The sequence below is a fragment of the Polistes fuscatus genome, unplaced genomic scaffold, assembly GCF_010416935.1.
Source record: "Polistes fuscatus isolate 324 unplaced genomic scaffold, CU_Pfus_HIC Scaffold24, whole genome shotgun sequence".
NCBI classification, from domain to species: Eukaryota; Metazoa; Arthropoda; class Insecta; order Hymenoptera; family Vespidae; genus Polistes; species Polistes fuscatus.
Window position 1 is genome coordinate 813,139 of NW_025113101.1, and position 14,647 is coordinate 827,785.

Sequence of the window (14,647 nt, forward strand, 5' to 3'; positions counted from 1 at the left end):
TTTGAAGCTTATATAGTAGACATTGCAACGTGTTCAGAAGATAGAAGCCTGCTTTACATGGCATATATAAATACGTGTGGTACGATAAGTAACGATTGCAATCTTCTGAAATCACCGATGTCTAATTTTATTTGTCCTTGTTCAAAGAAGTAGTGTAATATGATCTTTTTATTCATTAGAATATTTCATACTTCATTTTGTATACATAACAAATTCTTTTTAAGATATAAATTAGGTAATGTGTTACTTGATTATTAAAAAAAAGGAATATTTTTAAAATTAATCAATCGAATCTATACAAAGCATGATCATTTTAATACCAGCTTATCGTTAGACATATAAGGTTAGCTTAATTATTTTTAATTTAGATCTTTGTAATTATAAACCGTGCAATCATAAATCAACATTTGACGGAAATTGTTCAAACTTGACAATGTACAAAATTATGTAACCCACTTTGCTTCTCTGTGCAAAACACCATTTTTAGATACTCTTAAAGAAAAATATAGATAATGTTATACATATAAATAATTGCATTTATAAGTAACCACGTGTGTGACTCAGTGCATTTGTACATGTCTAGCAAAACTTTCGATAAGCAGATCCAAACTAAATTGCAGCATATCATGATGAATTGGGAACATTTTTCACTAATATGTGAGGTATACACACATATATATATACATATATATATACGATTTTTTTCAATCATCCTGTGCGAATGTAGATTCAACGTTACCTCTGACAATAATTATAATAGCGAAGAGACGAAAGATATCAAAATGTGTAGGTAACAGTTGATTAAATATCTTGTATTTAATATTGATATCTTTCTAAATATTTGAAATTTTCTTACTCATACTCATGAAAGATATTCCTCAATCCTAAACGACCACACATAGACACACATACATACTCATCGTCAAAAACTCGAGATCAAAAATAGACCAATTTCATTAAAAGAAATAAAATTCTATTTAATATAAACATATATATTTTATATACAAAATATTTACAATTTTAATTTGGCAGCAGACAATGCTTTCTTATTTTTGTCTTTAGACATTGGATTTACTTTTGACTTGATGTGACTTTTAACTTGGTCCTGTAGTTGGCTAAAGAATGCGCTCGAAGATTTGGCGACTTTGTTCGTTGTTTCATCCGCCGTTGTAATATTCCTATCTTTGCTTAATTTTTTCATCAATTCCAAGTTTACGTTCTTTTTATATTTTTTCTCCATTCCTGGTTTCATTGCATTTAATTGTTCTTTTCTTTCTCTGTCTTTCTGTCGTTCCTTTTGTCTGAATTTCTTCTTCCTCCTTTCTCGTTTCATGTCGGTGACCGTTCGCTCCGATTTACCAATGATATCGCCTCGTGATTTGGCTACAAAACAAAGAAATATGAATAAATCGGGGTATTTTTAAATTGAATACATTGAGGTGATATAATTAATATCAAGCAGTGAATACCTTGAACTTCTTCGGGCGCTAACAATGTAGCATCGCTGGTCGCTACTGGGGCAACTTCTTCCATATTGATGGCAGGAATGTTACTAATAATTTTAATTTCAGGTTGAACCTACAAGGAAACGAATTTATATATAATATATTATCAATCTATTTTGAAAAAATACCTTTATATATATATGCGAATCAAATATGAATATTATATCCCAAACACATACCAATCTCGGAGTATAATGGAAATTAGATAATGCATCCAATTTTGAGAATAAGGATTCCATCAATTCACGAATTTCAACGTGTGCTTTTGGTTCTTCTTCTTCTACTTCTTTAATTTCTGGATTTAAGGCTTGTTTTTGCTTAAGATATTCATTTTCATAAATTTGAGACAAACTTTCTTTGCTCTTTTCCTGATTTAATATTAATTTTTTCTTATATTCCAAAGGTGTTTCGACAGGCTTGAATTTCTTTTCAACGTCATCCCAAGCCTTGTCCTTTATTCGTTGCTTTATTATATCTTCCAGTTTAAAAGTAGTTTGTTCTGTGATAATTGGAGGTGGTCTGGAGGTAACATCAAATTCCACATACTCCTCTAATAAAGAATTTGGTGGTCTGAGAGCAGCGTTTACTTCTCCCTTTAATTGCCAGGGCTTTTCCGCGAGAGCTTCTTCTTCCAATTCTTGAATCCTTGCTTGCAAACGTTCTTGACGTGCTTCGAGAGACGATTTTGTTTCTACATTTTTCTCTTTATTATCTATTTTATTTTCTAAGCTATCGGTTTCATCCGAATCATTCGTCAAGTTGAACTTAACTTTTTTAGTAATAGGTTTTAAATCAGTATCATCTTCATCAGCATCTTCTAATTCGCTATTTTCAAACGATTCGTTATCTTCCTTTTCATCGATTTCACCCCTATCATTAGAAAAGGGAAATATTTTACCGTCGTCGCCTTCTTCCTCGCTATTTGGATTATCAAAGAAGTCTGCATATTTAATAAATTTTCCATCTTTCGAAGAATCACCCTCGTCCTCTGACATATCATTAAATAAATCTAAAGATTCTTCGTCGTCTTTGTCGTCTTCGTCTTCGTCTTCGTCGTCATCCGACTCCTCCGCATCTTTCCTAATTTGTTTTTCTTTTCTTTCTTCTTTAGTAAGATATTCATCTAACTCTTGTAGTTTAAAAAATTTATCATCTACGATAGACTTCTTTTGATGTCCTTTTATCTTCTTAGCTTTTTTCATACTACTCTTCAATTCTTGTTCTCCTTCTTCCTCTTCTTTTTGTTGATCCATGCTCGATATACTCTCAGCTTTGGCATCTTCATCTTTATTTTCTATTAATTCGGGCTTTGTAGGAGAAATGGGTAACGTCAGCGTTTTGTTTCCAGCTAACAATTTGGATACGTCACCTAAAAAATGTGCTAATTCTCCTTCGTTCTGCAGTTCTAATTGTTGCCAAATTTGTTCCTCATCAAAGCCATCGGTTAATAATTCTGGCAGTGCATTTGTATTTCTATTTGTTTGTTCTTTTGTAAAGTCATAAAGTTGTTTAGTAGCATTTTGGAAATTGACAGATACAGCATTCTGTACGCTTGATTAAACAACACAGAAACATTTTATTAGTTAATTAAATTATATTCAAAAAACATTCGTTGAAATTATTCTAATGTAAGAGAACAAACGAATGTAAAAAGTAATGGATAAGTGATATAGGTTGAATTTTTAGATGCACTTTTTAAGTTCATTGCATTGAATCTATTTATTAGTAAGCTAATGATCCACCAAGAAAGTGTATAAAAAAAAGTGCAGTATTAATACAGAGTTCTAAAGGCAAAAACTATATTTTATATTTAAAACTATAACAATTAACTATATTTACAGCAATTATGCATACCTTAGAAATTCTTCATAATTTCGCGTGTTATCGTCGATCACACTTATAACGTTATTCAAAATTTCGGCTTCAGTCATTATCATGCAACAATTGATATAATGAGCATTAAATAAATACTAAACTTTCCCTAAAATAATAAATTAGAAATACAGCGTGGTCTTCCATATACTATGAGAAATACATACAAATGTATCTAAAGCTTCGTATTCACTTGTAGTTTCTATGAAAGCGAAGATTAAACGCGATTGGTCAAACGGTATTTTTTTCAACCAATAGAAATACGTAAAAAAAAATAACGACGATAGGGTCGACATCTGGTGACATAAGAAGAAAACAACGATCGAGTCCGCCATTGTACCACCGTGCGAGTGATTTACAGATTCTATATCGATTTAATTTCAAATTTTCAACGTATCGACAGAGATATAATATTCATAAAGGTATTTTTAGTTTTCTATATCGTACAATCTATCGTCAATATAATCGACGAATCGTAGTAAGTTAAAAAAACAATAAGATCATTTTGTTACATTTCGCGAACGATATTTAATAGGATATTTTTGTAAGTTTTGATCTATTTTATATACGAGCATATAGAGATTATTAATAAATATTCAATATTCATATATTCAAATAGACAATAATTATTATTGGAAATAGGCAATTATTATTGGAAATAAATAAATATTGTGTGTTAATATTATTTCAGATAAAATGAAAAGGAAGGTTTCGATTATAGAAGACAGATGGCGCGCATAAGACCAACGGAAAATCAAAATGCGCGCCATTAAATTGAAAGTTGGAGGGGGAAAAAAAGGAGGGGAGTGTATTGAACAGGAAGAGGAGAAATTAAGTAGGGAGAATGGCAAGTCGGTCGAGCGGGCGAATACGAAAGAGGCTCGGAGACATTGGCGCAGACCTCCTTAGTTCGGGCTCGTTCGAACATCTTAACGGAGAAGAAAATTGACGCTTGCACGCACGACGCACGAAGCAAGACGCTTGCACGCACGCACGCACGCACGTAAGCACGCACGTACGTACGCACGCAAACGCAACACGCACTACTACTCACACGCACGCGTCAATCGCCGCTACCACCGCTGGATTCGTCCTCGTGCGTCTCCTGTTTCGAACAAGTTTAGTAGCGGTATATTCTGTATTCTGTGCGCGAGTGCCGTGATAAATCTCTCCAAAGGACTTGAAGATCAAGAGAAGCTGTACGAGGATTTCTGAAGTAATTCTATTTTCTTTTCTTTCTTTATCCGTCTCTCTGCCTCTCTCTTTTTCTCTCTTTCTCTTTCTTTCTCCTCCCCCCCCATACATTATCCATCTCACTCTATCTCTCTCTTTCCCATCTCCTGGGTAGATCAAGCTTCGAACGCTGGTTGGTGTTTCTTCCAAGTGTGCCTCCACCGGTTTTTGGGTTATCAAGGATTCTTCTTCGTTCGGAAATCAACAGACCGGATTTTTCGGATAAGATCGAGACACGAGAGGCTAAGGTAAGAGTTTGTTAAACGTTCGAAAGATGCATTTGACAGTGTAGACGAATTTTTCTCTAGGAAAAGCCGAGTTCGCGTTAACCGATTTCGCTCAGAGTCGCGGGTGCGCGCGCGCGCGATACCCAATGGAATTCGAGGTGTTCGGCCTTCCTCTCCTTCGGCGCTCCTTCGAAAGGTTCTCTCTCTCTTTCTCTCTCTTTTTCTCTCTCTCTCTATATATATATATATGTCTATCTATCTTTCTATCGCGCAATTCTAGCAAGGACGAAGCTCACGACTGCGTCGTAAACGCGGAAGGAAAAACATATAACCGAAGAGCCCGTGAACAATTCGTAATCTCGTGTGTCTTCACCGGTAATAAGAGATTTGTTCACGCCTTCGAGGATACGAGCATCGTTTTGAGATTTATTCGACAATCGTATCGGAGTACGTAGTACGTGCCTTGTCGAAGAATACACGTTTCGAAATTTATCGTTCGCTAACAGCTTGTATATATGTACTCGAGTGTGTACGTTCTAAATAAGCGTCTAAATTTGCCCATATTTTTTTCCTTTCTGTATTCCTTTTTCTTTCTTTTTTTCTTTCCATCCAACATTAAATTATTGCATCGCGCGCACGATTTTGACGTCAGCTTTGCATTTGCAAAATCGCCGACGCACGTCTCCGCGTCATTTCGATCGAGATCGTGTTTCTTTCTTCTTCCTTTTTTTTTTCCCCGATTCGCGTTAATCCAGTCCAATGGAAGAAGAAATAAAAAAAAATAAAAAGTACGAACGATAACGATAGAGAGACGAATTTTTGTCTACATATTTCTAAAGAGATAAGAACGTCGAATCGCGTGGTAAAGCTTATAGGCGTTTTATCAAGAATATACACGAAAAACACGATTTCGAAATAAATAGGGTAGAGAGATCGAAAGGATTATTCTCCTGTCAATCGAATAACGATTAATGTTCGAGACAAGCCTCAACATCGTTATTGGATCGTTTGGTATAATAATGGAGAGAGAGAAAAAAACGTTCAATGAGAGATCGGGTGGGTGGGGGTGGGGTTGGGGGGGGGAGGTATTCTCCTTTTAATTACTCGAGTTCCTCGTCGTCGACGATTGTAACGGGCGAAAGCGTGGCCGGTATCGGAACGGTCGTCGATCCTACCTACCTACCTATCTACCTACCTACCTACCTACCTACCTACCTCCCGTTGCCATACAAAATAATAATAATCAAAAGTAAGACGAAGAGATCCGACCGGAGATGCACGGATCGCTAATGGAGATCTTATTACTTGTGCACCAAATACTACGACCGCTGCCGACCGAAACGAATCATTCTCCCGACAAAATATGACAAACTCTATATAATTAAATGAAAAAAATGTGGACAATAGAGAGAGAGAGTGAGAGAGCGAGAGGTAGGCTAATAAGACCCTTCGGAGGGCTATTGTAATCAGAGGAAGAACAACGTAACTCCGTCAATGAAGCTCCCTATTTTTTTCTCGACGCATATTCGCGTCGAGAAAATTCGCGACGCAATTTCCCCCAATCATCAAGGAATGTTTGCGGAATTCGCGCTTAAACGTCTAACTCTTGAAAAGCTCTGTTAAAAGCTACGATAAATTAGAAAAGTATATCGTGAATTGGCGGTCGCGTGACCGCTGCCATTCGAACTCGCTGGACCGCTCTTGGAACTCGTACGTATGCGGCCATGGCGTTGTCCCCTTCTTATTGTTTTTTCTTTCTTTATTCTCTTCTCTTCTCTTCTCTTCTCTTCTCTCCGTCGTCGAAGCGAATCGCAAAAGATCCTTGCCGAGCGAGTCCTGGGAGAGGAGCAAGCAAGCAAGCAGCCAGCAAGAGCAACGAACCGCTCGACTCGGGTTACGACATCCAAGCAAGCAAGGCTTAACGTCAACGAGGACAACAGGAGAGACGATGCTGCAGCGTCAGATAATCCCGCAGTTTCTCGATGATCGAATTATAGAATAATTTCTATAATTAGTTGACGCGATGATCTCTTTAAGGAAACGCTCAGTTTCCTCTTGTTTTCGCGAAATCGAGAATGGCAATGAGATTGGAAAAATATTATTTGCCGAGGTTGCGTAAGAGAGAAGTTGCGGAGGAGTAAGTGTATTTATTCGGCCGATAGGTTATCTTAGCGGATTAATTGAATTTATGGCGTATTATGAAGGAGAGAGACGAGTCAACTCTCTCTCTCTCTCTCGCTCATATACGTTCGAGTTAAAGCAAGCTTTGTACGGTATGTGTGCCGTAACTGTACACGCGATTTGCGCTACGTCGGTATACCGAAACGTTGCTAATAAACAACGAGTTCGTTTTTTAAAATGTCCAACCGAATGGTAGAAATACCGTTAGGCAGGCCATCGGTAACAAAGCGACAAGTACAAGTAGGTGGTGGTGGTGGTAAATAAAAGCGCGCTCCTTTATTAAATCCGAGCTGATTTTTATTAGCGAGCTCGCGATAATTCGGAAAAAGTAAATTTTCGAAAGGATTCCGGATTCGAAAGAGACGAATACTTTATTTTTCATCTTCTTTCTATTGTTTCTCGTCGCCGGGAACGTCGAACAATTATTTAACGTTAATCGACGAGTACGAATTGATACCTTAGGAAGTAAAAGATGACCTACTAATTTTAAACCGAGGGTTTACAATTTCCGCGAGAAAATCGGAGACGGTTAAAGTTAGCGTCTTTCCGTTAAAACGGATTTGCGAACGATACCTTTTCTTTCATTCTTCCTTGGTGTTCTTCTTATTTTCCCTCTTTCTCTCGGTTCGAAAACGTTCGCGGTTTACGGTCAGCGGTTACGAATAATCGGTACTTCGAATAAACTCGGCACGGATAATCGGTGCTTCAATTTGACGACTTCAAATTAGGGAAGATAAAAGGAGGAGAAACGAGGAGGAGAAAGATAACTCGAGACGAAAGGAGACTGCGAAAGGAGAGCTACCGAATCGTCGTCATTCTACTTCGAAAGAGATCGTTCAATTTTCAGCGTGTCTTTGCGAACGAAAACCTATAGCCAGTTTTCATGTCGTCAAAACTCAACTCGTTAAGGACGTTTCTGTAATAAATCTTCCTTTCAATCGTCCTTCCTATTTACCGCGAAATTTTTATAAAACGTTCATAGAAAAGGATGACGGCATGAGTTAACGTCACGGCAAACCTATGTCAAGAGAGAACGCATGCAGGAATGTAGATTTTTCTTATCGACTTTCTATCCCGCGTCGTGACGTCACGACACGAAAACTATCCTCTCTCTCTCTCTCTCTCTCGAATGCATTATAATGCGAGGAACGTGAGAGAGCGGACTAAGGAATTAGAGAGAAACAGAAACAGGTGTTCCATCTACATAAAATCTCTCTCTTATTTTCCAAAGCTTATCTTACAAAGAGAAGAGAAGAGAGAAAGAGAACGCAGGCAAACAGGTGTCTCTTCTTGGCTTTCCTATAAATCCCAAGTTAAAAAGAAAACATTTTGAAATCTCGTAGGTACGCGTAAACTTTGTTGTTTAACAAACGGCAAGGATTGGACCGTCGTTCCTTCGCGAGGAGAATCTCCTTGGACGATACGATCATCCGTCGAAGGATTCGCCACTTTCACTCCTAAGAGCTAAGTCGTTTCTAACTGCTATGCTTGCTATAGGAACTCGCGAGCCTTCCCTCTCATCTCTCCCTCCCCCCTGTTCTTGTCATCGTCGACGACTCGTTTAAGCTCCATTAGGATTATTCGAGGCACGCTCTTTGCAAAAGTCAAAGGAAAGAAAATAGTAGACGTCATTGTCAATCGTGAATCTTTCCTACTACGAGGACGCTTAATAAATCCTCCAAGAAGAGACTATTTTCTCCTTGAAAATATCTTTTCCTATTATTTAAATTTCCATGGCAAGAGTCTAAACGACGACATTTTTAAATTAGCCGCCTAGCGGGTCCGGGCCAAAGCTCGGAACGACCACCATTGTATTCATATTCGGCGGGACGAATTTTTCGCGGATTAATTTCGCGGACGGAATTTCTTGCACGAAAGCAAAGAGGAAAGAAAGAACGCGCATAATGGAGAAAGATTGAAGAGCCCGAATGTAGCACGTGGGAGTATAAAGGCCATTAAGGCGAAATTTACAAAGGGCGTTTGCCGAGCGTTTAAGATGCCGCACGAAGATACGTCCCCACGCGATTCTACCACTTATAATAATCCCTCTCTTTCTTCTCTTTATTCCCGCTTTATTGTGTAAAATCATTTCAAAAAATTACCACTATTGCATCAATAGAAATTTATCGTAGAAAATATTAAACAGGGAAAGATCTTCTTCTTCTTCTTATCTTTCTTCTTAATGAATGAAATAAGATAGGTCAACGCGAGTCATGAATATTCTCCATTCTTAACCCCACTTTTTGAACAATGGGACTCTCACAACCTGCGATTCCTTACCCAATAATGCATTTCGTGAAACTCGCGATTCCGCATTCTTTTACATGGTTAAGGTGTGCGCGCACGAAAGAGTCGTCGTTCGTTGCACGGTAATTAACCACACCGATTATCGATCAAACGGAGGAGGAACGTTATCGTTTAAATCATTCCTACTTTACATTCATTTTTCGGCTCGACAAACTTCGCAAATCTTAAACGCGTACATTCGTAGTTTCCGCGAGGTTGTATTACTCATTTAGTCGAGGTTTCATCGAGTAGTTACGCGTTATTATAGATGACAAATCGAGAACCGGACGTCGATTATTTAACAGATTACGTCAGTCCTCGGATTACGCGTCTCTTCTCTTCCGGTAATCGTCATTATCATTTATGAATATTGTTACAATGTAAAATTATTCGTCTCTCCTACTTTTAACAGCTATTTGTAAATCGTAAAAATAGTTCCTCCTCCCCTCCTCCACTCCTCCTCCTTCCTCGTTTCTGTTTCGTTTGTACAATTATTTCAAGTCACTGTATCGTACCAGCTTTACATGTTAAACTCGTCTTATCTTTCTCCAACCGTTTTCAAATAAATTATTGGCCACTGATGTTAATGCCCTGTCATGCTTCACTACTCCTCGACTATTTCACGTAATTTATCTATCCTGATACACTCTGTGTCACGTTTCTTTCGTTAGATTTATATATTTATATATATTTGGGACAAACTAACACATCTATCTCGAAATAAATTTGATCTCCGAATCGAAAACGAGTCGATCAAACGAAGCATTTAATTTTCAAGACTGGCCAACACTTTTTGTATTTTACAATTGATGACGTCGGACAATTTAGTGATCACGATATTTTTCAACGAATCCAAACCACCTTCATCTTCTTCACCGTTAACAAATCTTTTCTTCGTTTTTTATTTGTTTCTCTTCTCCTTATCGCAGCAATTTCGTCGTTGATACTCGTTAAACAAGATAAGGAAGTCATTTTATCGTTGTCATATTAACACCAAATCGGGGTTACTTATTTTCACTCGAGTGAAAATTTCGAAAAATCATCAGGAAATTTCATTCTTCATCCTTTCCACTTGCCGTTTTGTTTGTTTATTTCTTTTTTTTGTTTTTCTTTTTTCTTATCAATAATCGTAATAAGTATTTTCCTGCAGTTAAATAGCAGGGTCGTTGTTTCTTTAAACGTGTACGCCTGAGGCACTGAAAGATTACGAGGTCAGTAATAAACGAGTCGTTGTGCAAACGTTACGTCGGATTACTCTCTACCAACTTCTTCTTCTTCTTCTTCTTCACATATTTTCAATTTTCTCAGACCCTCCGCAAGAGTGATTATAAACGCATTAAGTGGCGAAGAGAGTAATAGAAATTAAATACGAGTTTCCTTTTTTTTTTCTTCATTTTTACTCGTACAGCTTGAGAAAAGAAAGAAAGAAATGCATTTTCGAACTCTTAGAAACGCGGTATTAAGATCGTGCCCGGAAAAAGGGGGCGGCACGCGTATGGTTTCGTTTCTATTTCAGAGGGTTGCTAGCAGCCATCTGTGCGAGCCAGTAAAGCGTAGCAAAGATTTACAACAACCGAATGAATACGAGGAAAAAAATCGTTCCATGCATCTCGAAACGGAGAATATTTTTGTCGATTTTTTTTAACGACCTATAAGAAGAAGATAAGAAATTACGTAAAATATAATAAATCGGTAATCGTTTGTTCGATCGTCCTTATCATTTATCGATCTGACGAAACACACACACACACACACAAATGATCTTATCTTAAATAAAAGGAAAAATATCTTGTGCAATTATACGGGAAATCTCTCGATCGTAAGAAACATGTCGTAAGAAATTATCGACACGGAAATTGCAACACCATCGACTAACTCCAACTGGAGAGAATAGCTCGGCGAATATTTTGTTTGTTCCCCGAGCGATGAAAACCCGGCCAGAAGTGGTACTATCGACTGTAATAATTACGTTTTACGAGAATTGATGAACGAGCCACCACCATTCGAGGTGAAAGCTGAATATTAATTTCGAGAATAACAGGAGAAGCACAGTGGACTATCGCGTTTACTCGATTATCCTTCATCAAAATCCGATTCTTTCGATAATCGTCCCTTGACCCTTCCTCCGGCCCTTCCTCCATATTGTCCTCAAATATCCACGATATTCTAAAACGTTATTCTCGAAAACAGAAAGATAATTAAAATCTCATTATACATCTTAAACGTAACAGAAAACTTGCCTCAAGGTTTAGTCAAGGTGTACAAAAATCAAATCCCCACGCAAAAGAAATGAACAAAAACTATTTTCTATTTACTTATATTACTTTACTACGATTCAAGACGGTATCATCTCTTTTGATTTTAACTCGTACGACGAACAGATAGTAAAGTAAAGCAAAAAAAGGTTAAAAAAAAAAAAAAAGGAATGGAAAAAAAGCAGAAAGGTCGAGTTAGAACGTATATCCATTGTCGTATGTGTGGATAGAATGTCGGTCCCAAGCCAAATATAGACGTGTCGTCATACGTTTTCAACTTGCAAGCCATACCCAGAGCAGCATGGTTTATCCCTCTCCTCCCTATCAAGCAGATGTTTGTATTCGCGCGTGTGTGCTTGTCAACGAATATATATTTGCCCGTGATATCAATGTCAACAGAAAGTGCTACATATATGGGAAAGAGGAATTCAAGAGACTGAGAGAGAGAGAGAGAGAGAGACAGAGAGAGAGAGAGAGACTAAGAGAGTGGGAGAGAGAGAGACTGAGAGAGAGAGAGAGATTTAGAGAGAGACTGAGAGAGAGAGAGAGACTGGGAGAGAGAAAGAGAGAGTGAGAGAGAGAGAGAGTGAGAGAGAGAGAGAGTGAGAGAGAGAGAGAGTGGGAGAGAGAGAGACTGAGAGAGAGAGAGAGAGAGACTGAGAGAGAGAGAGAGAGAGAGAGTGAGAGATAGACTGAGAGAGAGAGAGAGAGAGAGAGAGAGAGAGAGAGAATGAGAGAGAGAGAGAGAGGGAGAGAGAGAGAGTGAGAGATAGACTGAGAGAGAGAGAGAGAGAGAATGAGAGAGAGAGGAGAGGGAGAGAGAGAGAGAGAGAGTGAGAGATAGACTGAGAGAGAGAGAGTGAGATAGACTGAGAGAGAGAGAGTGAGAGATAGACTGAGAGAGAGAGAGAGAGAGAGAGAGTGTGAGAGAGACCTAGAGAGAGAGAGAGACTGAGAGAGACTGAGAGAGAGAGAGAGAGAGACTACTTACTTAATTGTTGTATACGTTAGAAGAGTAGTTTCTTCTATCTACAGAACTTGGACTAGCTAGAGTCAGAGTTGATGCGAACACCGATAATAATACGGCTCCTATTTCGTTACCGTCACGACGAGACCGGTACGCTCTTCTCGTTTCTCTCAATTTTTCTCTCTTTTTCTCTTTCTCTCTCTCTTGCTTGCTCGCCTTCCTCTTTTTCGATGCGTTCACCGTATTTCCGGTGCAATTTCGCACTTCCTCGCGGTAACAATGTGTTTTTACCTGGTTCGAATGGCATTTATCGGTAACGAAACTCGACCTAGAAAACAATCCGAACGTTCTCTACTCGAATTTCTTCTTCTTCTTTTTCTTCGAGAGTATGCGAAATGTCAAATTGAAATTTATTAGAGAATTTTATTTTTTTTTTTGTTGTAGATTCGTTCTATCGATAATTCGCTTCGTTATTTTCATTCAAGGTCATCGAATTTTTCTTCTTCTTCTTCGAGAGTATGAAAAATGTCAATTTGAAATTCGTTAGAGAATTCTGTTTTTTTTTTTTATTATCGATAATAATTCGCTTCGTGATTTTCATTTAAGGTCAATTACGCGTCTTCCTATTAAGGAAGACTAGTCGCGTGATTTTAGCTCGTAACTTTTAATTAACTAATGCCATCTCGATTTACCGTTTTGTCGGAAAGAAATTTTCTAACGTTTAGTCAAATGTACACTGTTTCGAGGATTGCTACATCGAATTAAAAAATCTACATTCTCGAATGGGAAGAAAAAACTTGACGAGTTTTAATCGGGAATACGTTGAGCATGTAGATTATTATTTAGATAAAATGTTGGTAATGTCGGTTAATCTAAATTCCGAACTCGTCCACCTAGCTAGACTATTCGTTCTCATCCTCATTATCATTCGTATTTGTCTGAACGTTTAATACACGTGGCGCCAAACACGTACTTTTTTAAGTTTGTCTAGAAATGTGGTGCTGCGCTTCCACCAATCGATGATGTTCCGCTTCACTGACCTGGGATATTCCACGATTTAGGAAATAAGAGGATGAAGTATTTATTATTTTCTGTAATTTATCATTGATCAATAGTCGTTAATCCTATCGACGAAAGATAATATAATGTTAATTTATTCAACGATTAAAATATCGATCGATAAAAGTTCATTCTCGTCTCGTTCAAAGATTCGTTGTTAATCGAATTTAAAATATGTTGCCCGAGTATTCGAAACGTGATCTCGCATCGAGATCTCACTCGAATTAAACCAATTAACAACGGGACTATACAGCAGACGGGATTCGTCTTTGAACCTCGTTCGGTGTATTTTCGCAATGAAATGCAAAAGTAACTAGATTCGAAATACAAAAGCCCGTAAATTACTAGACTTTTTTGTTAGAGTACGAAAATGTATTATTTATTAAGTGTACTAGTAGCACAAGTGTGCTGATATTTAGTAGGCGAGACAGAGATTGTTAATCTTTTAAATAAGCAGTGGTTAGTGTACAGTTTAAAGTGAAATCGTAAAATGAGCTCGTTGCATCGTCCCCCTAACATCCTCTCTCTCTTTAGGAAGGGTTCCATCATTCTAGTTATTTAATATCCGTCTACTAGAAGGTTCTGCAAACTGACGGTGTACCTGTTATCGATAATATACGATATAATCCTATTATCATAATTTTGGTCTGAAATAATCCCAACAATTTGGCTTACGCCAATGGCGGGGTCTCGTTTGTCGTGTGGGTCTCGTTCGTGATTCTTTTAAACGCAAACAACTGGCCGATACACGTATACTCGCGCACACTCGTTACACATATTCTCCTATCCGTGATAAGAGTTGTATTGTCAGTCGGTTCTCACTTTGGCAGCCAACAGTTGATGAACCAGTTGCGCGTTACCGTTCGTAGTAGCATAAACGTCGTTCTCTCGGAACCTTTTACGTTTTAAACATCGAAAACATCAGCTATGATATTCCCCTTCGAATGGGAACGCACTAGAAAGTTTCTTATTCGCCTATCGTGCTAACCAGCCTTTAGGATCTTCAACAACATGGCTTACAACAATTATTACACTTATTACGGTAAACGTTAACCTTCTTCT

The 14,647-nt window shown here is 37.9% G+C and overlaps 2 protein-coding genes across 6 annotated transcripts in view; one reads left to right on the forward strand and one right to left on the reverse strand.

Moving 5' to 3' along the window:
• Positions 1-899: 899 nt before the first annotated feature.
• Positions 900-3,551, reverse strand: LOC122518329 (U3 small nucleolar ribonucleoprotein protein MPP10). Its single transcript, XM_043637202.1, has 4 exons — positions 3,360-3,551; positions 1,685-3,056; positions 1,470-1,578; positions 900-1,383 (listed from the first exon to the last, which is right to left on the reverse strand). Exons 1-4 carry the CDS (start codon positions 3,440-3,442, stop codon positions 1,013-1,015), a joined length of 1,935 nt encoding a protein of 644 aa, XP_043493137.1. The 5' UTR covers positions 3,443-3,551; the 3' UTR covers positions 900-1,012.
• Positions 3,552-4,204: 653 nt separating this feature from the next.
• The window catches only part of LOC122518332 (spectrin beta chain, non-erythrocytic 5), a 37,476-nt gene continuing 27,033 nt past the window's right edge, over positions 4,205-14,647 (forward strand). For 2 of the 5 annotated variants that reach the window (XM_043637203.1, XM_043637204.1), the window contains exon 1: positions 14,309-14,627. In XM_043637203.1, coding sequence (XP_043493138.1) covers positions 14,597-14,627 — 31 coding nt within the window. In that variant the 5' untranslated portion in view covers positions 14,309-14,596. Of the gene's footprint in view, positions 4,594-4,725; positions 4,859-14,308; positions 14,628-14,647 lie in introns of those variants that run through there. The other 3 variants (XM_043637207.1, XM_043637208.1, XM_043637205.1) reach the window with 3 other exon arrangements.